General features: G+C 42.2%; 1 protein-coding gene across 2 annotated transcripts in view; it reads left to right on the forward strand.

Annotated features, from left to right (window-relative positions):
* UNC5C (unc-5 netrin receptor C) overlaps positions 1 to 27431 on the forward strand; it is a gene marked incomplete at both ends in the record, with an annotated part of 418359 nt that overhangs the window by 386460 nt on the left and 4468 nt on the right. For both annotated transcript variants that reach the window (XM_084233858.1, XM_084233859.1), the window contains 2 exons: positions 20749 to 20898; positions 22732 to 22896. In XM_084233858.1, the coding sequence (XP_084089984.1) occupies positions 20749 to 20898; positions 22732 to 22896 (315 nt within the window). The remainder of the gene's footprint in view (positions 1 to 20748; positions 20899 to 22731; positions 22897 to 27431) is intronic.

The following is a 27431-nucleotide window of genomic DNA, read 5'->3' on the forward strand; positions in this document are numbered from 1 at the left end:
CTACACTCTCTCCCCTCTAGTGGCCTCAATTCTACAGTCAGATTTCTAGGGTTTGGCTTGGTTTAGTTCTGACTGTCATTTGTTTTGTTTTTCTATATTCTACATAGAAGTGAAATTGTTTAGCATTTGTCATTCTTCTTCTGACGTATTTCACTTAACATAATCCTTCCTGACCCATTTCGATCCACTCTGTTTTTCAGGGACAGGTTTTCTTCTTTTTTATAGCTGAATAATATTCCACTCAATATATGTTTCCTTTTCTTAATCCACTCATTGTCACCAGGTATTTAGTTTGTTTCCATAACTTGGTTATTGTAAATAGTGCTACAGTTAACAGAAAAGTACATATATCACTTTGAATGTGTAGTTTTATATTCATTGGGTAGGTACTTAGAAGTGGGATTGCAGAATCCTGTGATAGATCTATTTTTTAATATTTTGAAATACATCCACATGGTTTTTCATAGGAGCTGAACCAGTCTACATTCCCACCAAGAGTGGATGAGGCCCCATTCTCCTCATCTTCACCAACAGTTGCTGTTTCTGGTCTTTTTCTTATGGACCATTCTCACAGGTGTGAGGTGGTATTTAACTGAGGTTTTGATTTTCATTTCCCTCATGATAAGTGATAAGTATTTATGCCTTTTGGCCATTTGTATGTCTCTTTGGAGAAGTATCCATTTAACTTCTCTATCCATATTTTGATTGGGTTGTTTTCCTGCGTTATATGAGTACTTTGTAGATTTAAGATATTAACCCCTTTTTAAAATATAAGATGTGCAAAATTTTTCTCCCATTGCCTGGGTATCTTTTTGCTTTTTTTTTTATTAATGGAATATCATTATTGTACATCCTTGCTTGTTTTTTCAAATTATAAGATTTCTCCCCTTAGTGTGGTCACCATAGTTTCCCCACCACCAGAGTGCCCATAGTTATCTTTTCATTTTCTGTTGTATTGGCTTGTGTGTCTGTTTTTGTTCCAATTGCTACTCTGTTTTGATTACGGTTGCTTGGTAGTGTTGTTTGAAGTCTGGGAGTGTGATATTCCTGTTTTTTGTTGTTGTTTTTTTTTTTTTTTTTTGGTCAGGATTATTTTGGCTATCCCAGGCCTTTTTTGGTTTTATATAAATTTCAGTATAATTTGTTTTATTTTTTTGAAGCATTCAGTTGAAATTTTGATAGGGATTGCCTTGAATCTGTATATTGCTTTGGGTAAGATAGCCATTTTAACAATGTTCATTATTCCAACCCATAAGTAGGAACTATTTTCCCATCTCTGTCTTCTTCTATTTCTTTCAACAAGTCTTACGGTTTTCATATACAAGTGTTATACCTTCTTTTATTACTAGGTAGTTAATTCTTGTCTGATGTATACAAAATGAGATTATTTCCTCGATTTCTTTCTCTTATAGTATATCGATTGCATGTAGTAATACAAATGATTTGTTTTGGTATCAGTTTATGGCAAGCCACTTTACTGTACTGATTTATTGTTTCCAATAGATTTTTTAGTGGGTCTTTAGGGTTTTCCAAGTATATTCTCATGTCATCTGAAAATAAATACTAGCTTTTGTATCCCCCTGTCCAAATGTCTCCTTCTTCACTAGTGTTCTTCCTAAAGGTTCTCAGTCACCAGCATATCGGAATCACTTGGGAAGTTTTTTGTTGTTTTTTTTTTTTTTTTTAAGGCTAACAGACTTTTTTTTTTTAATTTATTTATGTATTTATACAAGCACTGGGTACAGTCAGAAGCATGAGAGGGTGAGAGAATTCACCAGAGCCAGAGCGGGGAGCAGAGCAGACAAACTGATGAAGTACACTGCTGAGTTGATCAGCAGGTGCCAGGAGAGGTCTCCGTGCCATGTGGGACCCTCGCCCAGCGGCTGGGGATTGAACCGGTGCTGCAGAGGCTGTGGGCAGGTGTTGCAGAGGCTGTGGGCAGCTTCGCAACCCAGTGCTCAACCGCTGCGCCACTGGGGAGGCCCCATTTGGGAAGTTTTAAAGCAGACTTGCTCCAGAGTTTTAGCCCAAAGGTTCTGATCTAATTGGCCTAAGTTTTGAGTTTTGCATGTGTGTGTAGATGTGCTTTTGTTTTTAACACATCCTGGGTTACATAATTGTGCAGCCAAGGTAAGAACTATTACCCTGAATGCTTGTACAAATGTTTTTGGAACATTAATCTTAGTAAGAACAGATATTTCTACATTCTCAAAATTATACTCACCCATTCCTTCATCTTCTTACATTCATTGGCATTGAATCTTGCAGACAGAATGCAAGGCTCCCCATCTATGCAGTGAAAACCATGCCTTCGCACTAACACCAAGCCAAGAAGAAAGTTTCAATAAATCTCATTCTTTTTATCATGGAATAATTTGATAATTCTCACCCATTCTAAGATATCCTTCACACTTCTTGGGTGACTCTTTTTCTGTTCTCCTAACACTAGCAGTAACTACTTCCTGGTCTTACTGTTCATTTTACCATCCCCTCAAATTCAAAGTCACCACTTCAATTACAGTTCCTTAGCCCAACTTCCTTCTAGTAGCCTTCATATCATGCCATATTATCTAGTCAACTATGTAAATGCATTATAGATTTCATTCTCACTAACATCTGCAGGATTGCCAAGATCTACACCATGGCAATGGGGAAACTCCTCCTTTCTGACCCAACCATCTGGACTTCCATCTCTCAGAAAAGTTGCATGCAAACTGCCCTTTGTTCTTTTTATTTATTTATTTAATTTTTTAAAAAAAATAAATTTTATTGTTATATTCCCCATACAATTGCAGCCCCCCCATTCTGACCCCAATCCCTCCCCTCCCGCCCCAGCCCCCCTAAAAGTGTCTCTGGTTCATAGTTTTTTGTTGATTTTGATTTTCACTTTCTTATAGTTATTCATTTTCCTGGTCCCTTATTTAAGTTTTCTAGATTCCTGCTATGAGTGAGACCATCCGGTATTTTTCTTTTTCTTTTTGGCTTATTTCACTGAGCATGATCCCTTCCAGCGCCATCCATGTTGCTGCAAATTGCATGTGTTTATCTTTTTTGAATGCTGAGTAATATTCCATGGTATATATGTACCACATCTTCTTGATCCAGTCATCTATTTTTGGGCATTTGGGTTGTTTCCAAAGCTTAGCTATTGTAAACAGTGCTGCTATAAACATAGGGGTGCAGGTGTTCTTTGGAATTGATGTTTCTGTGACCTTTGGGTAAATACCTAGGAGTGGAATTGCTGGATCATATGGAAGCTCTATGTTTAGTAGGTCCAGAAATCTCCACACAGCTTTCCACAGTGGTTGGACCAGTTTGCACTCCCACCAACAGTGCAGAAGAGTTCCTTTTTCTCCACACCCTCGCCAACATTTGTTGTTGCTAGTTTTTTTTAATATGTGCCATTCTCACTGGTGTAAGATGGTATCTCATGGTAGTTTTGATTTGCATTTCCCTGATGACAAGTGATGTTGAACATTTTTTCATATGCCTGTTGGCCATTTGCATTTCCTCTTCAGAGAAGTTTCTTTTTAGCTCTTCTGCCCATTTTTTGACTGGATTATTTTCTTTGCTGTTGCTGAGTCTCATCAGCTCTTTGCAGATTTTTGTGATCAGTCCTTTATCATTAGTGTTGGGTGCAAAAATGTTCTCCCAGTTGGTGGGGTTTCTCTTTGTTTTTGTTATTGTCTCTTTTGCTGTGCAGAAGCTCTTTAATTTGATGTAGTCCCAGCTGTTAATCTTTGCCTTCACTATCACTGCTTTGGGTGATGTGTCTGTAAAGATGTCTTTGATGTGCAAATCACGTAGTGGTTCGCCTATATTTCCTTCTATATATTTTATGGTTTCAGGTCTTATGTCTAGTTCTTTAATCCATTTTGAGTTGATTTTTGTGTATGGTGTGAGGTAGTGGTCAAGCTTCATTCTTTTGCATGTAGCGACCCAGTTTTCCCAGCACCATTTATTGAACAAACTTTCTTTGCTCCAATGCATAGTCTTTGCTCCTTTGTCAAAGATTAGTTGACCATAAATCTGTGGGTTTATTTCTGGATTTTCTATTCGATTCCATTGGTCTGTATGTCTGTTCTTGTTCCAATACCATGCAGTTTTGATGATTATGGCTTTGTAGTATAGTTTGAAGTCTGGGAGTGTGATGCCTCCATTCCCTTCTTTTTTTTTCAGGAGAGCTTTGGCTATTCGGGGTTTTTTGTGATTCCATATGAATTTCATCAATAATTGTTCTATTTCTTTGAAGAATGACATTGAAATTTTGATTGGAATAGCATTGAATCTGTATATTGCTTTTGGAAGGATGGCCATTTTAATAATGTTTATTCTTCCAATCCATGAGCAGGGGATGTCTCTCCATTTCTTTGTGTCTTCTTCTATTTCTTTTAACAGTGTTTTATAGTTTTCTTTGTATAGGTCCTTTACCTCTTTTGTTAGATTTATTCCCAAATATTTGATTTTTTTTGTTTCAATAACAAAAGGGATGTTTTTTTTGATTTCTTCTTCTTCAGATTTATTGTTTGTGTATAGGAAGGCTACTGACTTTTGCGTGTTGATTTTGTATCCTGCCACTTTACTGAACTGATTGATGAGTTGAATTAGCTTTTCTGTGGAGTTTTTGGGGTTCTCTATATATAATATCATATCGTCTGCAAATAGTGATAGTTTGACTTCTTCTTTTCCTATTTGGATTCCTTGGATGTTTTTCTCTTGTCTTATTGCCCTGGCTAGGACTTGCAGTATTATATTGAAAAGCAGTGGTGAGAGTGGACATCCTTGTCTTGTTCCAGATCTTAATGGAATTGCTTTCAGCTTCTCACCATTGAGAATGATACTGGCTGTTGGCTTGTCATAGATGGCCTTTATGATGTTGAGGTATGTTCCTTGTATCCCAAGAATTTCAAGGGCTTTTATCATGAATGGGTGTTGCACTTTGTCGAAAGCTTTCTCAGCATCTATTGATATTATCATATGGTTTTTATATTTCTTTTTGTTGATGTGTTGGATAAGGTTGATTGATTTTCGGATGTTAAACCATCCTTGTGTCCCTGGAATGAATCCTACTTGGTCGTGGTGAATTATCTTATGGATACATTGTTGGATTCTGATGGCTAAAATTTTATTGAGGATTTTTGCATCAGTGTTCATTAGGGAGATTGGCCTGTAGTTTTCCTTTTTTGTGTTGTCCTTGTTCGGTTTTGGTATTAGTGTAATGTTGGCTTCATAGAACGTTTTGGTATTGTCCCTTCCTTCTCAATTTTTTGGAAGAGTTTGTGAAGGATAGGCACTAATTCATCTCTGAATGTTTGGTAGAATTCATTTGTAAATCCATCAGGTCCTGGGCTTTTGTTTTTGGGGAGGTTTTTGATTACCATTTCAATTTCGCTGATTGTAATTGGTCTGTTTAGGTGTTCTATTTCTTCTTTATCTAGCTTTGGGTGATTGTAGAGTTGTAGGAATTTGTCCATCTCCTCTAGATTGTTAAACTTGTTTCCATATAACTGTTCATAGTAGTTACTGATTATTCTTTTGATTTCTGCTGTGTCCGTTGTGATTTCTCCTCTTTCATTGATGATCCTGTTTATTTGTGCTTTCTCCCTTTTTTCCTTTGTGAGCCTGGCTAGGGGTTTGTCTATTTTATTGATTTTTTCAAAGAACCAGCTCTTGGTTTCATTGATCTTTTGGATTGTTTTTTTAGTTTCAATTTCATTTATTTCTGCTTTGGTTTTTATTATTTCTTTTCTCTACTGGTTTTGGGGTTTTTTTTGTTGTTCTTTTTCTAGATCTTTGAGCTTCGAGATTAGGTTGTTTCTTTGCGTTCTTTCTTGTTTCTTGATGTGAGCTTCTATTGCTATATATTTTCCTCTTATTACTGCTTTTGCTGCATCCCATACATTTAGGATATTGGTGTCCTCCTTGTCGTTCAATTCAAAAAATTTTTTAATTTCTTCTTTGATCTCCTCATTAGTCCAGTGGTCTTCCAGTAGTGTGGTTTTTAATCTCCATGAGGTAGGAAAGTTCCTTGCCTTCTTTTTATGGTTTATTTCTAGTTTGATGCCTTCATGGTCAGAAAAGATGGTTGATATGATTTCAATCTTGGTGTATCTGTTGATGTTTGTCTTGTGCCCCAGTATGTGATCGATCCTGGAGAATGATCCATGTGCGCTTGAGAAAAATGTGTACTCCGTTTTTTTGGGGTTTAGTGTTCTATAGATGTCTGTTAAGCCCAATTGCTCTAGGTCCTTATTAAGAGCTTTGGTTTCTTTACTTATTTTTTGTCTTGTTGATCTATCCATTGTTGATAGTGGTGTGTTGAAGTCTCCCACTACATATGTGTTTTCTCTGATGTCTGTTTTCAGAGAGGACAACAGTTGTCTGATATATTTTGGTGCTCCTTCGTTTGGTGAGTATATGTTAATGAGTGTTATTTCTTCTTGAGGTATTGTCCCCTTGATCATAATGTAGTGACCATTGGGGTCTCTTTTTATCTTTTTGAGTTTGAAATCTGTTTTATCTGATATAAGTATAGCTGTTCCTGCTTTCTTTTTTGGTCCATTTGCTTGTAGGATTGTTTTCCATCCTTTAACTTTGAGCCTATTTTTATCTTTTGTAGCTAAATGTGTTTCCTGGAGGCAGCAAAAGGTTGGGTTTTGTTTCTTAATCCAGGCTGCAACTCTGTGTCTTTTTATTGAAGAGTTTAGTCCATTTACATTTAGAGTTAATATTGATATGTTAACATCTGTATTTGCCATTGTGTTTGTCTTTCCTTTGATTTTATTTATTTATTCTTTTAATGACTTTTTTTTTTGGCCTTCTTTCATTGTTATTCGTCCCTCTGAGGTTCTGGCTTTAGGACTCCTTGTAGTATTTTTTGGAGTGGGGGTTTAGTTGCAATGAAATTCCGGAGTTTCTGTTTGTCTGGGAAGGTCCATATTCTTTCTTCAAAGAGGAAGGAGAGCTTTGCGGGATAGAGTATTCTTGGTTGGCATCTGTTTTCTTGGAGTCTGTTGACTATGTCCCTCCACTCTCTCCTTGCCTGTAGTGTTTCTTCGGAGAAGTCTGATGTCAGCCTGATTGGCTTTCCTTTGAATGTTATCTGTTTCTTCCCTCTTGCCAGCTTCATTATTTTTTCCTTGTCCTAGATTCTTGGGAGCTTTACTGTTATGTGTCTTGCTGTATTTTTCCTTTCGTCGTGGAAGTTTGGTGTTCTTCTTGCTTCTTGTATATCAATTTTCAGCTCCTTCTTCACATTTGGGAAGTTCTCTTCAATTATCTCTTTGAATATTTTCTCTGTTCCTACATCTCTCTCCTCTCCTACTGGTATTCCTATAACTCTTATATTTCCTTTCCTCATGGAGTCAGATAGTTCCCGAAGTCTTTCTTCATTCTTTTTCCTTCGTACTTCTCTTTCCTTTTCTGTTTTGGTTCTTTTTATTTCTGTGTCTTCAAGAGTACTTATTCGTTCTTCCATTTCATCAATTCTGCTTTCATTGCTTTTCCCAGAATTCTTTAGTTCTTCCATTAATTCTTTGATCTCCTGCATTTCTTTTACTTCCCTCTTTAGGGACTCAATTTCATTCTTCTGATCGTTGATTATTTTTCCCTTATCATTGTTTTCCTTTATGACTTCTGTCAGTTTTTTAATCACGGCAATTTTAAATTCTCTTTCTGGAAGGCTCAGAAGTTCTTCCAAGTTACTGTCGTTGCAATCTGGGGGCTGGTTTTCTTTTTGTGGTATGCTTTTTCTCTGGAGAGTTGCTAGGTTGCGTGTGGTTCTTCTCCTCCCTACTGTCTGTTTTCTAATTTGCCGTATGCGTTGGGACACTGTGTTGTTGGGACTGGCCGGCATCTTGGGTGAGCTTCTCTGCTCCCCTCTGGTTCCTCCAGGAGTCATCTGTCAGTTTCAAGCAGTCTTTACTGGAGAAAGGTCCCTGTTCTAAAATGCCGATGTGGGGACACACTCCCATGTGCACCTGGTCTGCCCCAGCGGTGGGTTCCTGCTCCCCCTCTGGGCTTGGACTGCAGGCCAGTGGGGGTCTGGCGTGGGCGAACTTCCCCCGCTCACCTCTGGCTCCTGAGGAAGCCTTCTGCAGGTAGTCTTTACTGAAGAAATGTCCCTGTTCTAAAATGGTGATGTGGGACACACTTCCTGCGCGTCCGGTCTCAGGCACACTCTTCTGCGTGCCTGGTCTGCCCCGGCTGTGGGTGCTCGCTCTCCCTGTGGGCTCAGACTACTTGTTCGGAAGGGGCCCGGTGTGGGCTAACTCCCCAGCTGGCCACTAGCTCCTTCAGGAGCCTGTGCTGGCTTCAAGTCGCTAGGTGGCGCTAGAGATCTCTCCTAGAGCCCCTGGGGAGCTGATTTTCCACCCCGTGGGACAGGGAGCAGAGCGGGGATGGTAGGGTACACCTCAACGGCTTTGGGGTGCTGTGTCTGCCTTGTGCCCCACCGTCGTGGGGAACCCACGCCCCTAATTTCGTGCCCCGGGTCTCAGTTCCAAAGCCCTCAGTTCCAGGACGCAGGCTGTAGCCCAGATCAGTGGCGCGGGAATGGTGCCTTTTGAATCCTGCTCCCCTGCCTGGGCGCCTGGTTCCTGCTCACTCAGGGAGGGCCTCCGCGCGTCTCCCCGCAAGCCTAGGTCGCAGGCGTGGGGACCTGGGCAGCTGCGATCCGATCTGGATCCGCGTTTGCTTTTCAACTGCACTGCTTTTCAGCGCGATCCCTATCCACGTCTGCTTTTCCAGCGCGCCGCTTTCCGCGCAAGCTTACCGGGGGCCCCGGGGCTGTGTGCTGGTGCTGGTCTCCTCCTGGGGGCGTGGTCTCTCTTTAATGGCGCCTGGAGCTCACCTCTGTGGCGGATCCTGCAGGGTTCTCCACAGCTCCCGTTCACGGGGTGTGGTGGCTGAAATAGTTCCTTTCCACTCACATTCCCACTTCCTGCGTCCGTTGTTCTTGTTGGCCGTTTTGGTTTGTTGTTTCCCTCCTCTCTGCCGGTCGGAGAGTGCCGACTTTGTGGGTGGGGGAGGGGAGCAGGGTTCTGCGCTTTCCTCCCTTCTAGTCCCCTTTTATGGCGACTTTCTTCTTCGGGTAGTTTGCTGGAGTCGTCCGTTTATCTTCCATGTCCCAGTTCTCACTGGGACCTGCCGCTTTTCCTCCCTATTAACTTTTTTTAATGGGAGATCTTACTCGCAGCGTCTCCTCCCCGCCATGTTGCTCCGCCCCTCCATAGCTGTGGCATTTCCCTCTGCCCTTTGTTCTTAAGAAAACCTCCCTCAACCTTCCCTAGTGTCTAGGGTCACAGATAGCTCATCTTCTCTTACCCATATCTACAAGAAATTGCCTTCCACTCTAGAATATCTTGCTATCTTCTGCAAAGACATTTTTTCGTTTCATTTCTTTTTGTTTTTTTAATAATATCCTTAGCTAAAGATGACTTTCACTAAACAAACCCTGGATATTTAATTCCAGACTCTTGAGTTGCCCTAAAAATCATGAATTTCTGATTGAGTTTATTATATTCTCAAGATGTATGCCCCAATTTACCCACTCCTGCTTCTGCAGAGTCCTTTAACTTATCTTTTCTTGACTTGTGTGATTTCACACAGCAGTTCTTCCACGTGTCTCAGCTCTCCCAAGGCCCCTCACTGTCCCACATCCTCTTTATGCTTTGCAATGACCTAACCCTGTCATACCTCTGAAGGGATACTCCCTCAGTAGATGCTCTAAACCCTTGAAACCGTTTTTTCCAGCTTCTTCTCACCTATGCTGGACTCTGATGAAAGAGGCCTCTTCTTCCTTGTTTGTATTTTAATCCAACTCCTCAACCCTCTCCATGCCCATCACAGCAAATAATGGCTAAAAATGGATCTCCCAGACTTGATATATTTTTGTGATTCTGGTTGTGTACTCGGGATTCTTTCTGAATTGCAGAAACAATCCTCACAGGGATGTTAGACCAAGGCAAAGATGGAAACCCAGTGGCTCACTTGTACTCAGAGGTGAGAACTACATTATCTGGAAAATGACTGTGGGCCATTTTCTGTGGCTAAACACATCAAAAGTTACACTCTTTATCATATGTGTTTTTGTTGCCTATATGAATTGGGGGAAACTACGACATCAGTCAATCTCAATCTTTAATCACCCCACCCACTTCTTTTAAGATTGGCAGCTTTTGTAACAATTGCCCTAATTTCTTTAAATCTGGGAGCAAAGATTATCATTGGAAACTTTAAAGCTATATTTAGCAATTTGGAAGCTTTGAGGTATAATTAGAATGCCAGCAGTGACTGTTGGGAGTAGAAGTTAAAACGTCTGGAAGACAGTGGGATTCTTTTGTATACTTTGTGTTGTTAGTTTTTTTTCCCCCCTCTGCATATATGTGGAAGGAGCAAAGGCAGCAATTTGCAAGTTGAGGGTTGGTTGACTCTTGGTGTGATTCAAGTAATAATGTTGATATTTGTCTTTCATTATTTGCAGACTTAAATTCTACTATATTTATCCTAGAAATTAATAAAGAATTAGGTTATATTTGGAGTCAGTACACATAGACATCTATGTGCAAATAAGTAATTTCTGCCCAACTGTCCTAACAGCACAAATTCTGAAATTTTTGTAATGAGGGGCTGATATTATGTCTGATATTCAGGACCTAAAAGAGAAGTTATTTTCATATGACATAGGTAGTAGCATGTGATTTTTTTGAGCGTCTGACAAAGATATATGTAATATAAACCAAATGATTTGAATTAACATAAACTATCTTTCTATAGGTCCTCAGCATGGAAAAGAGCCTGCTTTGAATTTCTTCAATTTCAATATATCTTTTCTTTTTTTTTTAAGAGCCAGTTTTTTTTTTTTTTTTTTAAGATTTATTTATTTATTTGTACAAGCACTGGGCACAGTCAGAAGTGCAGGAGGGTGAGCGAATTCACCAGAGCCAGAGCAGGAAGCAGAAGAGGCAGAGTGACAAAATACACTGCTGAGGGGACCAGCAGGCGGCAGGAGAGGTCTGCGCACTATGTGGGACCCTTGCCCGGCAGCCGGGAATCGAACCAGCGCTGCAGAGGCTGCGGGCAGCTTCGCAGCCCAGGGCTCAACCACTGCGCCACCAGGGGAGGCCCTCAATATATCTTAATTAAGATTGTAGTAGAATAACTTTGTGAAGTACCATATTATGTGAAAAATTAAGAGAAAATGAAAGAAACAGTGAAACTAAAGGAGAGTAGAAATTCTAGTTGAGAATAAGGTGTTATCTTGTCACAAGTAGTCATAGGTTGCCTGTAAAAGATTTTGCTCTCATCCTTACTCCTTTTGCTTTCCCCACCAGTGTCCTTCTGATGCCTCTCCAGGACAAATGGCAACCCTCCCAAACCCAGACCACCTGCCTCTATTGGGCCTCTCGGGTTGACCCTCCGCTGACTTAGCCCCATTAACCATATATTTTCTTTCAGTTTCCTCAAATAATCTCAAAACTAGACTGCTTGGGTTTTATACTTTCAAGATCCTGGTCTTTTGCATGAAATTATTATATTCATACATGTAGCCCCTGTATTAGATAACAAGTCCAAAAATTGTATTAAAGATTACAGACATGTTTTCCTTGCTAAGGGAATGGAAGGAAAGGTGGCATGATATGATGGGAAGGCTTGAGTAGGTCTACTTGACTTAATGAGTACTGCCTCTGAACTTGAGCTCTTTGGACAGTCATTTCATCCAAATTTGCATGAGGGACCCTTAGAAGACTGAAGGAGATTAAAATTATTAAATTTCCTGGCACAAAATAGACATTAGATAATTTTAATTACCCTTAGATGAACACTTGGAAGATAATGGTTCAGTGAAGACATGAACTCTAATTGTAATCTAATTATGGGGTGAGTTCCGGGTTTGGTGGCAGGCCAACTGGTCAATAATTTAGGTACAAGGATCTTTCTAATGCCTCTAAGTGTAAACCCATCTTTATCATATTATTTTGAGACATGTCTTTGGCTCTGTCATGTATTTTGAAAATTAACTTTGATGTTGAATTTAATTTTTGAGAGAAAGAAAGGAGAGAAGAGAAAATAAGAGTTCTGTTAGGCAAAATAATGGCACCCCAATGATATGTGACACAATATACAGAACCTTTAAATATATGGTGCCTCACCTGACAAAAGCAACTTTGAAGATATGACTGTGGGCAGATCTTAAGGTGGAGCGATTATTCTGGATTCTCTGTGCAAATCAAGGTACACTTATATTTGGAGTACTTTCCATCCCTCTGGTCAAAGGGAGAGAGGGCCGTGGAAGAAGGATCAGAAAATGGGCCACTTCTGACTTTGAAGATGAAGAAAGGAAACCATGAACCAAAGAATATGGGCAACCCCTGGAAGCTGGAAAGATAAAAAGCAATTTTTTTCCCTAAAACCTTCAGAAAATAAGGCACCTTACCAACATTTTGATTTTAACCCAATGAGAACAACATCAAACTTCTGACCCACAGAACTGTAAAATAATACATTGTATAATTCAAAGTCCTTCAGTTTATCATAATTCCTTGCTTAAGAAATTGAGAAAATAATACACAATTTAAAAAGAGCATGCTCAAGCCTGAAAAGAAATAGAAGATATCATTAGAAGTTCTAGAACAATTTGAAGAGTTCTATTTCTATTTCATAAATATAAGAGATCATCCTTTTCTTCAAAGAATGCCCATAGGAGGAGAAGTTACGTGACCCTTTCCCTGGGTGCTTCCCTTTGGCATTTTCTTTTAAAAGCGTCACATACTGCTCTGGCTGGGTGACCTGGAGGTGGCAGCTCAGACTTAGCCACCATGGCAGCAGCAGCTGCAGGAGCAGCAGGCAGAGCCCTGGAAACCAAATGACTTGACGGGAAATGTTTGCATATGGTCACTGGAGTCCAGCCTTGTTATTAGGGATGAAGTATGGCAGACAAACTCAGGGGGAGAGCAGGGCACCCCAGCATGAGCACAGGAAGAGAAAGAAGGAAAGTGAGGCTTGTGCCAGCAGGAGTGACCCAAGCAGAAGGGAAAGGCTGGCACCAGTCAGATGTGCCCCACAGCCAGCCCTGCAGCGTGAGGCCCGGAGGCCAGAGGGAGAGACAACATAAGCCAATACCTGGAGTGCAGAGTGCAACATCACCAAAAATCTGGCAGGGAACAGGACAGAGGAATGGCCCTGCTCTTTGGCCTCTGCTATGTGGAAGTACAGGCCCACAGCTGTGATAGCGACAGTGGAGACGGCCTCGGGAGCAAGGCGAGGAATTCCTCATCCCTAATGACAAGGGAAGATTGCAACACGAGATCAAAGAATTAATAGTAGGAGGACAGGTTCTTTAAAATCTCATGGAAGATGTGATAAGATGTGATTTTCCTTTAAACACCAGCCTTAATCCTTGAGGTTTGGTTTTTGGACATTTAACTTTTGCTGGTTTGTCCTTGGTGTTTCTGCAGCCCTGGATCCATGTAACAGAAGCACAATGAAGGTGGGCAGGGTCAGAACTACACAAATTGACTTTCAGTCCTTGGCCCAGTGTGTGGACGGGGCACAGAGTGAGGTTTACCTCCCCAGAGCAGCACAACCAAGTCAACTGAAACCCTCTGCAGTGCACTGCTGCCTGCTGCTTCACTTACTACCCTTTGTGCTCCCACCTCTGTGCGCATTTCAATGGTTTCCCCACAATAGCTGCCTCCACCTGCTCAGCTTCCAGGTGCTATCTCGGACTCTTCAGCAGCACTAAGTGCAATTGATTCAGGACTCTGTTTCCATCAAGAATAAAGGTACATAGGGCCTCCCCGGTGGCGCAGCGGTTGAGCGCTGGGTTGCGAGGCTGCCCGCGGCCTCTGCGGCGCCGGTTCGATCCCCGGCTGCTCCCGGCCACCAGAGGAGGGTCCCACATGGTGCGCAGACCTCTCCTGCCGCCCGCTGCTCCCCTCAGCAGTGTACTTCGGTCCTTCTGCCTGCTCTGCTCCCCGCTCTGGCTCTGGTGAGTTCTCTCACCCTCCCGCGCTTCTGACTGTACCCAGTGCATGTATAAACAAAACAAACAAACAAATAAATAAATAAAAACATGCCTCTATTAAAAAAAAAAAAAACTTTCAAAAAAAAAAAAATAAAGGTACATAGACAAGTCACATCCAGAAAATACCAAGAATGACACCAGGCAAAATAAAACAAAGCTGATTTAACCTCCTTCCAGCCTTCTCTTCCAGAAGAGATTTTAATATAACATACGAGATTTAAGTGAGCCATTTGTTTCTTCCTTTCTCTAGCGCATAGGATTTCTAATGAAGGAAGGAAAAGAGATATTGAGGAGTCGGTGGGGGGGGGGAACTAGGGGGTGATGGAGAGTAAAACTAAAGGCTGGATAATATACACACAGGGTGAGCTACTCTTGAGCCACTGGAAACTAAAATAAGCACCTCTTAAAGAGTAAGTGATCAGATCCTGTGGCGGGGGGGGAGAGGGGGCAAGTTGTATGGAGGATAGGGATGAGCCTGGGATGGGGGTTTTGCCTGGGACAGGGGTGATTCTGGTTGGGTGAGCCTTGGACAGGGTGGGTGAAAACTGGGGTGAACACAGAGTGTGGAGAACAAAGCCAGGCCCCAACACCTCACATGGTGGTTGGCACAAAGTCACCTCTTAAGGGCCTTCCCTGGTGGTGCAGCGGTTGAGTGCTGGGCTGCGAAGCTGCCCGCAGCCTCTGCAGCGCCCGGTTTGCTCCCCGGCCCCCGGAGAGGTTCCCACATGGCGCGATAGACCTCTCCTGCCACACCCGCTGCCCCCCTCAGCAGTGTATTTCATCAGTCTGCCTGTTCTGTTCCCCGCCCTGTCTCTGGTGAATTCTCTCACCCTCCCGCGCTTCTGACTGTAGCCAGTGCTTGTATAAATAAAGAAATATTTGAAAAAAAAAGTCACCCCTTCACACTTGGTCAGAGGCTTGTCATATTCTCAAGCGTGTTCATCAAGCATGTTGGTGTATACCCAACTGCCGCCTGGGACTCTTATGAGCGCAGGTTGTGTTCTGATACTTAAGGTAAAGTTGCTCAGATGGAAAAGAGCACAGAGGAGGAACCAGGGGTGGCAGTTGAGGCAGGGTGAGCTAACCCTGGCAGAAATGCAGTGAAACTCGGGTCAGAAAAAAATCCCCAGTGTAGGAGGCCTAGACGCCTCCCACTGTCTTTCTCCAGCAGACCTAATGAGGGCAGATCCTGTCCTCCATGGGGGCTGGGAGACTTTTGGGTACAAGCCAGAGGAGCTCCCTTTGTGCGCACAGCCCTTTAAAACAGCTTGGATTTATTGTGGCTCTTAAGTGGCCCAGGCTAATGGCTTGGCGTGGATAATGTCTTGGTTTAATTGGTTATTGTGAAAGCTGCTTGTTTCTACTGTGAAATCGCTTGTCCCTGTCTTCCCAGCAATCCCTCACAGGCCCCCTGAATCAATACAGCCCACACTCTGTGCTCGAGGAGCCTGCGTTGGAGCAGCCACCACCTGGGGAAGTGCTGTCCCACAGGCTCGCATCACCCCTTTGGCAGCAGGCTCCCGCCTGGGTCTGCTCCCGGTGACATCAGGAGTGGCTTGCTGTGTGTGTGACTGCATCTTCCCCTGTAAGGAGAGAGACTCTGCTGTCCAATAAGCCAGGCCTCTAGGAGTCTTCTCAAGACTAAGTTAAGGAGTGAAGATAGAACTGACTACGGAAGTCAGAAGGAGATTCTTCTCATAGAAGCAGAAACTCATAGAAACTCATCAAAACAACAGGTAGATTCACCCAGAGTCAAGACCAGGCGCCGAGGTGGGACGCTGCCAGGGGAAGGACAAGCTTTGCAAAGGAAGGTGACATTTATATTTCTGAGAACAAAGAGCCTAGGCGATCCTAATTCTTATGGCGTTTATTTCCAAGGTTCTAATATTTTCCTTAAGTCTTCCTACATCTGTTGACCTTAAATATATTTTGTTCTTATTCTTAAATGTGTGAAGTGACATTAGTGTTGGGATCCAAAAGAAGCCATTCTGGAAGCTTACATACAGCTGAGCACAGGATATTGGGGGGTTTTGTGTTTATATACCAGTGCCCCCCACTGGACTGCAAGCAGTTTGAGGCAGGAATGGAGACTGAGGCTTTGAGGCTCAGACTGTGTATCTGAGGCTCTGATGTGGCTTGTGGATTTGAACAAACTCACACAAAAGATGAGGAGGCAGACACTGAGCTGTAAAGCACTTTTATTGTTTCATACACCTAGTATGTTTTTGTTCTCTTAAAGATTTATTTGTTTTATTTATTTATGTATACAAGAAACAGGGCATAGGCCAGAGGTGCAGGGGGCAGGGGTGAGAGGATCCACCAGACACAGATTAGGGAGCAGAACAGGCAGATCTACTGAACTACACTGCTGAGCAGAGCAATGGATGATACAGGAGAGGTCTGCTGTGCCATGTGGGTAGCTCCCTAGCTGGGGATCGAACCCATGCCTCAGTGACTGGGGATAGCTTAATAGCACTGAAACTTTAACACCTGTACTGCCAGGGAGGCCCTGTTTTTGTTCTTTTACCTGCATCCTATGTATGATAACCAAAATTCCTTCATGCAGAAGGAATTCAGAATATCAAGTTTTTGAAATACAAGGTACAACATATTTTTAAGTGGGATCTGCTATAACATATCTGAAATTATAAAACTTAAACCATAACAATATGGATCAAAGTCTGATTAGACTATAAAGGTGGCTGCTTCTTTTCACTCTGACACAAAGTTTATAAACACGGTTTTGATATACATGGTAAGTCATCATCTTCTCATGTGTAATTTTGGATGATTTTAGTTTTCAAGGATATTTTTTAAATAAAAGTAACAATAGTCCATAACATTGCATAGTTTTCAAGTGCACAGGGTTGTAAATCAACATGTTTGTACACTAATTAAGTTCACTCTCAAAGTCCAATTCCATCCTTCTCTATAAATTTGATCCTTTTTACCCACTTACCCACCCCCTCACTGCTTCCTCTCTGTTAACCCCAATTTTGTTCTTGTAATCTAAAAGTTCTTTTTTACTTGTTTTGTCTATTCATTAGTTTTGTTTCTTTATCCAGGGAGTTGTTCTATGAATTGACATAAAATCTTTAATTTGTGCTTTGTTTTCTTCTCCTTACTTTTGTTTTGTTTCCTTGAAGTTGAGGACCCTGACTGTGATGATAGTTTTTACTACTTCTCAGGAAAATGTCAATTTTAAGACTGGTGAGGACTCTTCCTACTGAATCATATACCTCTGGGCTGATTTCTCCCCAGGCTATAGTAAAAGGACAGCTGTCAGGGCCAGCAGTCCTTAAGTCAAGTCACATTACCCCAGGCACAGGGAAACTTTGAGGCAAAAAAGAAATTAATTCTTCTATGTTTATCCCAGAACATAATTTTGATTGTATGTGTATGGTCTCATATTTAAATACTGATATATTCATTTAGCTATATATTTTACAAATAAACATATCTGAAGTATATGCTCCATTTTTTGACTGATGGGCACATGCAAATATGTTTAGAGACCTCTGCTCTAAGCATGGATGCATCCTGAAGGGTAATTTATCTTTCTCAAAGGTTCGTGTCCAATTGAAGGGCAGAAAAATGTCAGGTTCCTCGCAGTCCTGCAGCAGTTTTGTGTCACTGCCATTAGTGGAAGGAAAGAAAATTTAAGAATATGGAAAGAGGTGGTGCAACGGGTTGAGCACAGTGCTGTGGAGCTGTCCGCAGCCTCTGTAGCTCAGGTTCGATTCCCGGCCAGCCAGGGTGATACTCAAATGGCGCGGCAGACCTCTCCTGCCTCGCCTGCTGCTCCCCTTAGCTGAGTTTTCAGTCGTCTGCCTGTTCTGCTCCCCACTCTGTCTCCAGTGAATCCTCTCACCCTCCCGTGCCTCTGGCCTGTACCCCAGTTCTTGCATAAATAAATAAATCTTTAAAAATAAAAAGAATATGGAAAGAGGGTGTTCTCTGGATCACTTGACTTTAACAGGGTGCTTTGTGCTTTCTGTCAAAGGGTTCAAGCCATCCAGGTCCCTCTCCCCGCTAGGGAGGACTCTCAACCATGCCTTTTGAGGTCATTGCTGAAGAAATGAAGGACTGAGACTTATTCTTAGGCTAACTCCAATCTAGACTCTGCACGCAAAACATGGTGTTACTAAATTTCTTCACTTCAAGGCGATGGCCAGTAGGCAGGTCAGGTTTTTTTCAAAGTTCCTCCCTGCCAAGAAAACAGATAATGCTCTCCATGTCTTCTGGTAATCTATGTTGATTGTAGGCATAGAGTGTGGATTATACATTGTTGGGTACAATTACCTCCCAGAATACAATGCATCTTCTTTTAGACATCCCAGGGAGATAATTTGGACATAATGAAGATCTATAGTAATCAGATAATTACTATCGATTGCTCTTTAGATGTCTTGATGAGGTAATTAGGGTATACTAGAAAGACGCTGGTACTGATTGATTGGCATGACTGTAATCTCTAAGATTTCTAATTATGTTTCTTTTCTTCTAATGGCTTATAAACAAACATCATTTTAGCTTTAGAATTTGTCAGGTGCCAGGTTCACTGGGAACATCAGCTCTCTCGATTATGCTAACTAGATACCTAACATGATCAACATAAGCTCATTACGCCTTCCTGCTGAAGGAGAACAAACTGCAATTAACCCTCACTTTTCTTATTCGCCTTCATTTCCACATGACCAGACTCTTGTCTAGGAATGGAGTGTGAAGTGCTATGGAAGGACATTCTGTGAGGACCATGTGCGAATTGGGAACAGGGAGATCTGCACAGCTGACTGGGGACCCTCCAAGCAGCCGAGAGGCAGGCACCTCAGGGCCTGGCATATGTGTCCAGATGGTCAACTGACTGGTTGTGCTCAGGCTCCTGTCAGATAATAGTTACTGAGCCAGCAAGGCTCAATACTCTCAAATCCACACTTGCAAGAAGTCAGACTATGCCATCTCTCTACCAGTGCACGATTGCCTCATTTCTTCCATTAGATGCCAATTAGAGGAGACCCTTTCTGAGACCACATTCCACATTATCCTATTATTTATTGCACCTGTTGGGCTCTTGCCACTGTCATTGAAAATAGCAGCCTGATTCAGGGATAAATACTAAGAACCAGCAAAGAAACAATTTAAAATGAGCTGTTTCCATCTAATCAAAGGTGTTGGTAAATTCTGCACTTACTGGACTGTATATGTGTGGGAATTAATTCAAAAATGCAAATTAGGTGTATTTTTAGGTACAAGTGAGTCTGAGTTCTGTACACAGTTTTCCCTTGTGACACCCTTGTTGGGCACCGGGTAGATGCCCACTGAACTTCGTGTTTCAGTTGACATCTCACCAAAGAAGGAAATGACACAATAAAGGAGACCCAGGGTATTTTGTTCACTGACAATTGTTTTTCTGCTATTTGGATAATGGCAGCTGTAGTTGGAAATGCTTCATTAACATTCATTAACCAGCTTGTGGAATGAATATATAGACTTCGTCTTCATGTTACATCTTTATAATATAAAGTTACATGGCAATTTTTTTAATCAGCCTAAGTACTTGAGAATGAGGTACTCTTTTTCAAACTTAATTTGAATTTTGTCCAATATCTGTTGCTGAGAAACCCTGCTAATCTGTATCAGTACCTATCAGTACCTTTTTCTCTAGTAGGACATACATGTAATGAACATAATTTATTTTTTGATAATTGGAAGTTGTGAAAGGGATAATTTTAAGTAAAATTCTCATTTCTGTAGGTAAAGAATATACTAGGGATTGAAAAAATTGTCCAAAACACATTCACATTTCTGTTTGTTGACTGGTTTACCAAAACCAAGCCACAGGTTAATTCTATATTTATTTGTCCCTGCCCCCTAAAATTTAATTGGAAAATCTGTTGACTTCTGTATACATGTATGGATTCATACATGCTGGTCAACTGGGATTGACCATGGGATTCTTCCCATTTTTCATTCTTATTTTTATTTTCCTATACTTTGATTAAATAGTCTGCTGTTTGTCAGTTGGGAACATTGAGAGTTGAGTCATTTATTGCTGAGACATCTTTGATGGTACAGTGCCAGCAAGGCACAGGGCAAGTTTCCTATGATCCGGGGAGATGGGTAAAGGAGAGTCTTGGAGTCTTTTTCAGGCTTTTAATGATCTTTCTACACCATTTGTAGTGAGTCAACCCGGTGCAGGGCAGGCAGGGAGGCCAGGGGCCAGGAGGCTGGGAGGCCTGCTAGCTCCAGGTGAATCTTCTCTCTCTCCGGACTCTCTGGACTCTCTCATAGTCTCTCTGCTGGCCTCTACTGCACTCTGCAGCCTGGACCTCTGCCTCTCGTGCCTCTGACACCCCCTTATATGCTCCGTCTCTTGGCTCAGCTGTGCCCACTTACCCACGCCCACACCATATTCCAGGTGCCTCCAACAGGCATGCGTGTAAGAACACAGGTGTCAATTACTGATGCTAAGATGCTAATGGTGGGAGGGTAGAAAAAATCTGATAACTTCCATTAATACTACAGATGGTCAGTAGGTTCCAGTCACATGCAACCTGGTAGGGATTCAGTCATTCTCTGCTTTTCAAAAGTTGTAAGGTCAGTGTTGTACAAGTTAGGTGTGATGTGGGAAGCACAGTAAAAAAAAAAAAATACTTTTTGATGAGCCAGTGGAAAGGATGCAGTTCAGTAATTTGCTTTTGGGTGTTGGTATGTTATTGCAGGAAGTCTTGCAGCTTGAGAGACAGATGGGAGGGCAGCTCCTAGAAGAACCAAAGGCTCTTCATTTCAAAGGCAGCACTCACAACCTGCGCCTGTCAATTCATGATATCGCCCATTCCCACTGGAAGAGTAAATTGCTGGCCAAGTATCAGGTAAGATTCCCAAGCTGAGCTGAAGACTTGAAGACAGTACCAAGAAAGAGGACTGCAATTATTTAGACATAAGATATTCCCTTCCTTGAAGTGAATCCTACATCAGAACTTGTTTCTCCAAAATTAGGTCGTTAGAAGTTTTAAAAAATATTCTAGACCTATTGAAGGAGTTTCTTAGTACTCCTTCAAGTAACTATGCTATTATTGTTGTGTTTTTAATACATAAGACCTCAAAGTACATCCTTTTAATTAATTCTCAGAATAAATGTTAATATTAAATTGATTAAAAAAAAAAAAAACAGCCTTGCCTGAAATCATAGGAAAAACAGAAGAACACTGGTACCCCATGTGATACAAATCAGGCTTTTGGCATGCTAGGTAGGAAAAGTACTTTTACTTTGAAAACTTAGAAAACTCCCCATTTTGGATATGGAAATGGTATGTAAACATAAACATAAAATCTGGTGAGAACTTTATTAAATGCGAGCATGAAAGTAGAGGTCCCCAGTATCATTGTATGTATCTGTGGGAAAAGCAAAGGGGTTCCCTTCCTCCCTCCGGATCAGCCTGAGCTCACAGGACACTGTGTGATGGGCTCTCTAGCCTCACACCAGTGCTGCAGCTGAACTGGCAGTGATTTCCTGGCATGTCAGTGAATACACTAGAAGCTATAACAGGAAGAGTTTCCAGCTCCAGCCCTATTCGCATGTATGTAGCACTTACACATAAATCAGTTTTGAGTTCTGATAGGAGTTGCGTGCCAGGGCTCCCCTAGGTCATTCAGCACTTGTTTGAAAATCAGACTTTAGATTTTCTTATTAAATTTCTTCTTTTGCTTTCTTCCTCCTCCTGTTTTGCAACTGCCATGAAAGTCCACAAATCTTCATTTAATGAGTAATTTCCTTTATATCATCATAATGGAATATATTATTTTATAATAATGACAATCTGACATTAGTTCAAGCCAACCCTGGCGGAATTCCTTCCATCCTCCAGACACGACACACGTGCACTGTGGTTTATCTCTTCCAACTTCAGTAGGTTTAGGACTTTGGTCCTCTTGCTCAGTGTTTCACAGAGAAGAGATTTGAAACTTGGGAAGATTAAGTAACTTGTCCAAAATCACCACGTAAACCATGGGAGTGGATTCTAATTTGTACTGAATTCTCTGTTCCCAAGTGCCACATTCTACCTTTTAAAATATATTAATGATTTATTTCTTTGATTGAAAAAAGGTTCCAGGATGGGCACTCTGTAAGTTTCCAGACTTTTAGAAAATTTATCTCATAGAAGATTAGCGCTTTTTAGGACAAAGACTTTTCTGTGGCTCTTTATCCAGTGTACGCTTTCAAGCTGCAGTGAGTTCTGGCTTTCCCATTCTGTGCATGAAAGGAAACCGAGTAGTATATTATCCTTTAGATTTTCTTTGATTTTCTTCCAGAATATCAGAAGAGGGAATCCTTTTAATGAGCAATGACTGGAGTGTATAAGTTTTATTTTGGGGGGATTTTCTAGATAAAAAAAAATCCTTTACAATGGCTTTATTTTTTATAAATGAGAGATAAATGGCAGATTATTGAGGCAGATGTGGTAGCTGACTATTTGGTTTAAATCCCAACTCTGTCGGACTTTTGGTGACTTATTTAAACTCTCTGGGCCTCAGTGTTTTTTTTTATCTGAAAAGGAGGTTGGGTTGTACTGTGCATAGGCTTGTGGTAAAGACGAAATGAGGTAATGTACGTAGTGCTGAGAAGCGTCTTCAGCAGTACAGTGTCTGAGAGTTACTTTTATCATTGGTCCCTTATTTGTGGCTAACAGTTTGATTTCTTGCAGGAAATTCCTTTCTATCATATCTGGAGTGGATCTCAACGAAACCTCCACTGCACATTCACTCTGGAAAGATTTAGCCTGAACACAGTGGAGCTGATTTGCAAATTGTGTGTACGACAGGTGGAAGGCGAGGGACAGATCTTTCAGCTAAACTGCACTGTGTCTGAGGTAAGAAGCTCTTGTCTGTCTCAGAAAACAGAAGAGCGTGACCTTGGGGAGGAGATAAAAAGTGGGGTCCAGCAATATAGGCCATATGGAAAATCCTGAAAAGTTTTCCCAGGGCCAATTTGTTAATAGAAAAATGTTTTTAATGAACACAGAGGGAGCCAGATCCATAAAAGAATATAATAGGAAATCTTTTTTGAAAAACAAGTCTTATTTTTTTATGACATGGACTTAAGGATCACGTTGTAACTTTTTACAAAAGATCTGAATTTCAAGAAGTGTGACTTCAGTAGTGTGCATGTGAGTAACCTTTCCCAAAGCGTTTCTTGCGGAGCCACATTCCCTGTGCCCTCCCTTAGCCTCATCTCCTTCCCCGCGGCCTTCCCCAGAGAGCACACCCACCTTTGGTCCCTGGCCCCGTGTCACTGAAGCAGGTGAAGAAGAAAGATGAGGCGGGCCTTTCCCCTCCACTCCTCTATACTTCTCCCCTTTTTTCTGCATGTTGAAAGGAGGACTATTTTGGTTTCTTTTCTCTGATACATTCTTCTCCAAATATAGAGAAACCCTTTTCCAAGGAACATAAAATGTTCCAGAAATAGAAGTAAAATCTATGTATTTCCCCTGCCACCCCCCCACCCCGAGTGGCCATCGCTTTGCCTTTCTTTGCTGTGCACTTCATTCACTCCAGTGAGGCATTTTTATTTGGCCACACCAGAGACACCACCGTGATCACTGCTATTTAAAACTTCTCTGAACGGGAAGGGGGTGGGGCAGTGCTGGAGTTTGAACAGTGGAAACCCTCACACTGGAGGAACAAAGGAAAAAGAATGACGTTATGGTCAGAAGGCAGCATCTTCCAGGGCCTCCTGCAACTCAGCTTTATGCTGCTTGCTGGGCCACAATGCACAGGATAGTCGTATTTTAAAGCTACAGCAGCAGGCCGGGCTGTGATTTAGAAGATGACTTCCCCCTTGCTGTCTCCTGCACAGTGACGAATGCAATGTCAGTGTGTTCTGCTCATCTCACTCCACATGTTGTATTTAAAGACTGTCTTCCTTAGCAAACTGAGGGGGCAAGCGTGTCAGCGTCCACCACACTCCATCCTTCTTTCCCACAGGCCGCCAAAGTGCGGTCATCATTTCCTCCTGTAGTTTCATGAGACTTTTGACTCATAAACAACTTTAGTCACAGACCCCGGTGACATTCATAAGGAATGATCTCGGTGTCAGGGTGCCATGGCAACCGCCTGGCCCTGTGATACGCAGGCCCTATCTCCCAGGCACACAGTACCACCCCTGCTGGCTCTGGAGGGTGTTTTCACTTTCCAGGCCCAGCAGGTCTGCAAAGTTCAATAACCACCCAGCTCCAGTAACAACAAAGGCTGCAGAATTTTGGAGGGGGGTGAGGAGGTCTGTGCCTTTGATGCTTGCTTTCTGTGCACCATGAACGTTCGCTGTGTGATGAAAAGGTGGATCAGATGCAGCCGCAAATGAAAGAGCTGTTCAGCATTCCCCCCTGCTAGCCCTGCCACCCCTGCACCAAAAAAAGACAGTTATGCATAGCTGAGCACGATTTAAGGACTTGCTTTCTTGTGCCAACATCGAGGAAAGATGATTTCTTTTGCAACTTGGTGCATCTAGCTCAGAGTGGCCAAGTCTTCATTTCTGTTGGGCCTTTGCACATATGTGACAGACAAGCACATTTAACCGGGTAAGGGGTAGAAGTGACCAGAGTCAGATGACTTTAGGGATTAAGGGACACTTTGCTGCTGTTACTTCTGGGTCACTGACTCCCACAGTTGTTAGCATTTGAATGCTGGTGCCTGTGGCCCACAGAGCTGGGTGTGGCCAGGCTACTGATGTTGAGGAGCCAGGCTCTGATTGAAAACCCCAGTAGGCTCTGGAGTGCCGGGAGACCCAGATCCTCACAAAGTTCCACGAATAAAAAAAAACATAAGCAATTAGAGCAATTAAATTTTCCTTTCCTGGTGTCTATTTCAGAACAGGCCTCCTTCCTAGTGCCACATGGCAAGCTGGAGGGTTGAGATAGGGAGTCAATTCAAACATCTTGTCACCCAAGAATGAGCTGACTTCCTGGGAATGTGCTGCTCCCGTGTGTCATGTCTTCACCCACCACCACCCACTTAGCTGCTCCCAGCAGCATAGCTGCTGGCCCTCTACCCTGGCTCAAGACCTGTTGCCCCCTGGGAGACAAGCTGTGCTTGACATAAACCTGCTTTGTCAAGTGTGGGCCAATTTTTCCTGAGTTCTTTGGCCAGAGATTCTTTTACTAGAGACAAAGTTTAGCATCACAGAGATGCAGTTTAAGAATGAAAATGTTGGGCCTCCTCTGGTGGCACAGAGGGTTGAGCGCAGCACTGTGAGGCTGTCAGCAGCCTCTGCAGCGCTGGTTCCATCCCAGCTGGCAGGCGAGGGTCCCACATGGCGCAGCAGACCTCTCCTGTCGCACCTGCTGCTCCCCTCAGCAGTGTGTTTCGTCAGTCTGCCTGTTCTGTTCCCTGCTCTGTCTCTGGTGAATCCTCTCACCCTCCCGCAAATGTGGCCTGTACCCCGGTACTTGCATAAATAAATAAATAAATCTTAAAGAAAAAGGATGAAAATGTCTAGGCGATTAGAAGTATGGACATGAATGAAAAGTCAGATATAAATGATGATAAAGTTTTTTCTTTCTCGTCTGTTTTTAAAGGGGGGTCTTGGGGACACTATAATGGGGAAACTACCCAGCACCACCAGGAGAAATAAATATAGAGAGAAGAAAAAGGAGTTTAAAGCCCCTCCAGAACTTCTATTTGGTTTGAGCTATTAAAAAAAAAAAATCACACACAAAAAAAAAACATAAACAAAAACAAAAAAACTCTTATAGGAAATTCCCAAATAGTTCCATGGGAATCTGGGCAATGACTTAGCTTCTACATGTGTAAGTTGATATGACAACAGTCTCCACTTCCTGGTCTGTAGTGAGCATTAAATGAGTGAATATCAGCAAGTGCTCAGAGCTTGACCCCTACCTAGTACGTGTTCCATGGATGTGTGCTGTTATCAGGCCTGTCTTCATGGCTAGGATGGTGGGGTGCCTGAGTAAAACCTGCCACTACAATCTGTAGCATCCATCATCAACTTTTTATGCATACAAGAACTGGGGTGTAGGCCAGAAGTTGGGGGGGGCAGTGAGAGGATTCACCAGAGACAGAGTAGGGAATAGAACAGGTGGATCTACTGAAATACACTGCTGAGGGGAACAGGAGAGGTCTGCTGTGCCATGTGCGTTAGCTCCTTGGCTGGGTATCAAGCTGGTGTTACAGCTTCTGCCAATAGCTTCATAAGTGCTGAGACTTAACCCCTTGTGCCACATGGGAGACCCAAGTTGTTTCTTTTAATAATAGATTTCCAGGTAATAACAGTTATTATAAATTTCTTATATTTACTAGAAAGCTCTTAAATAGTAATACACAGCACTTTTGCATATACATGTTGAATAATATTAAGAATGTACAAGGTCCTTCTCTATGTTACAGCTGTCCCACCTATTTACCTCTTCTGTTTTTTAAAACCTAATGACTATCAGGAAAAATCTAGATTTTTCTAAGTAACTTCAGGAAGAGTCAGGATGTGGGAGTGGAAAGTTGCTTCTACTATGAGTTCTAAAAATATGTGCCATCTTCCACAGCAGCTGTTCAGTAAATGTTGAAAAATCATATGTTTAACTAAGGGAATCAACATCAAAGACAGATGGTGCCAATATCATAAACAATTATCATAATAAGCATTCTCTACTTTTACCTGGAAGTAAAGTAAGAGCTAATAGCCACTGAAATTAGTGGATGACACTTAAATGTAAATGTATGTATGTATTTTTCTTTAACCCCCAAGGCCCTTGTCAGCCATCTGATAAAAGAGAAGAAATTATTCTCTATTGCTTTTGTGTCATCCACAGAAATAAATGAGCATGGGAACCCAGGCTGGAAAGCCAGGACTTTAAGGTCCCACGTGGATGTTTTTTTTCAAGAGGAAAAGGGGGTGACATGGATATGTGAGCAGAGCTTCCTGAGAGCCTCACCTGCCTTTTCCTGAGCTTTTTTTTTCCCAAATGTAACAGGGAGAAGAGCCATCATGGCTTCAGACACATTTAGTTGGGGTGGGCCCCTCTCTGGAACTAATCCATCCACTTTTTGTACTAGAAATAATATGTTCTTTCATCTCAACAAGTATGAGCTGAACAGCTCCTGGGCACAGGGCACTGTGCCGTGTATCACTGGAGTCTGAGGGTGACAAAAATATTCTCACCTCCAGGGACTCCAAGGGAAGTAATGCACAATGACACCCTCCATGCAGAAAGCAGAGTGCCAGGACTGCGGAGGAATTGTGAAAAGTGCTATGGGACATGCCTTTTGTCCTGACCTTGAGGGTTTTGCCCTACAGAGTTGATGGGGGAAGGGCAGAACTACTGGAGACACATCCTTTGTTAGGAAGAGGGGTGCTCCAGTGCTAGGAGAGTTTGAGTGGTGAGAATTGTCTGGT

Source organism: Talpa europaea, assembly GCF_964194135.1.
Source record: "Talpa europaea genome assembly, chromosome: 5".
NCBI classification, from domain to species: Eukaryota; Metazoa; Chordata; class Mammalia; order Eulipotyphla; family Talpidae; genus Talpa; species Talpa europaea.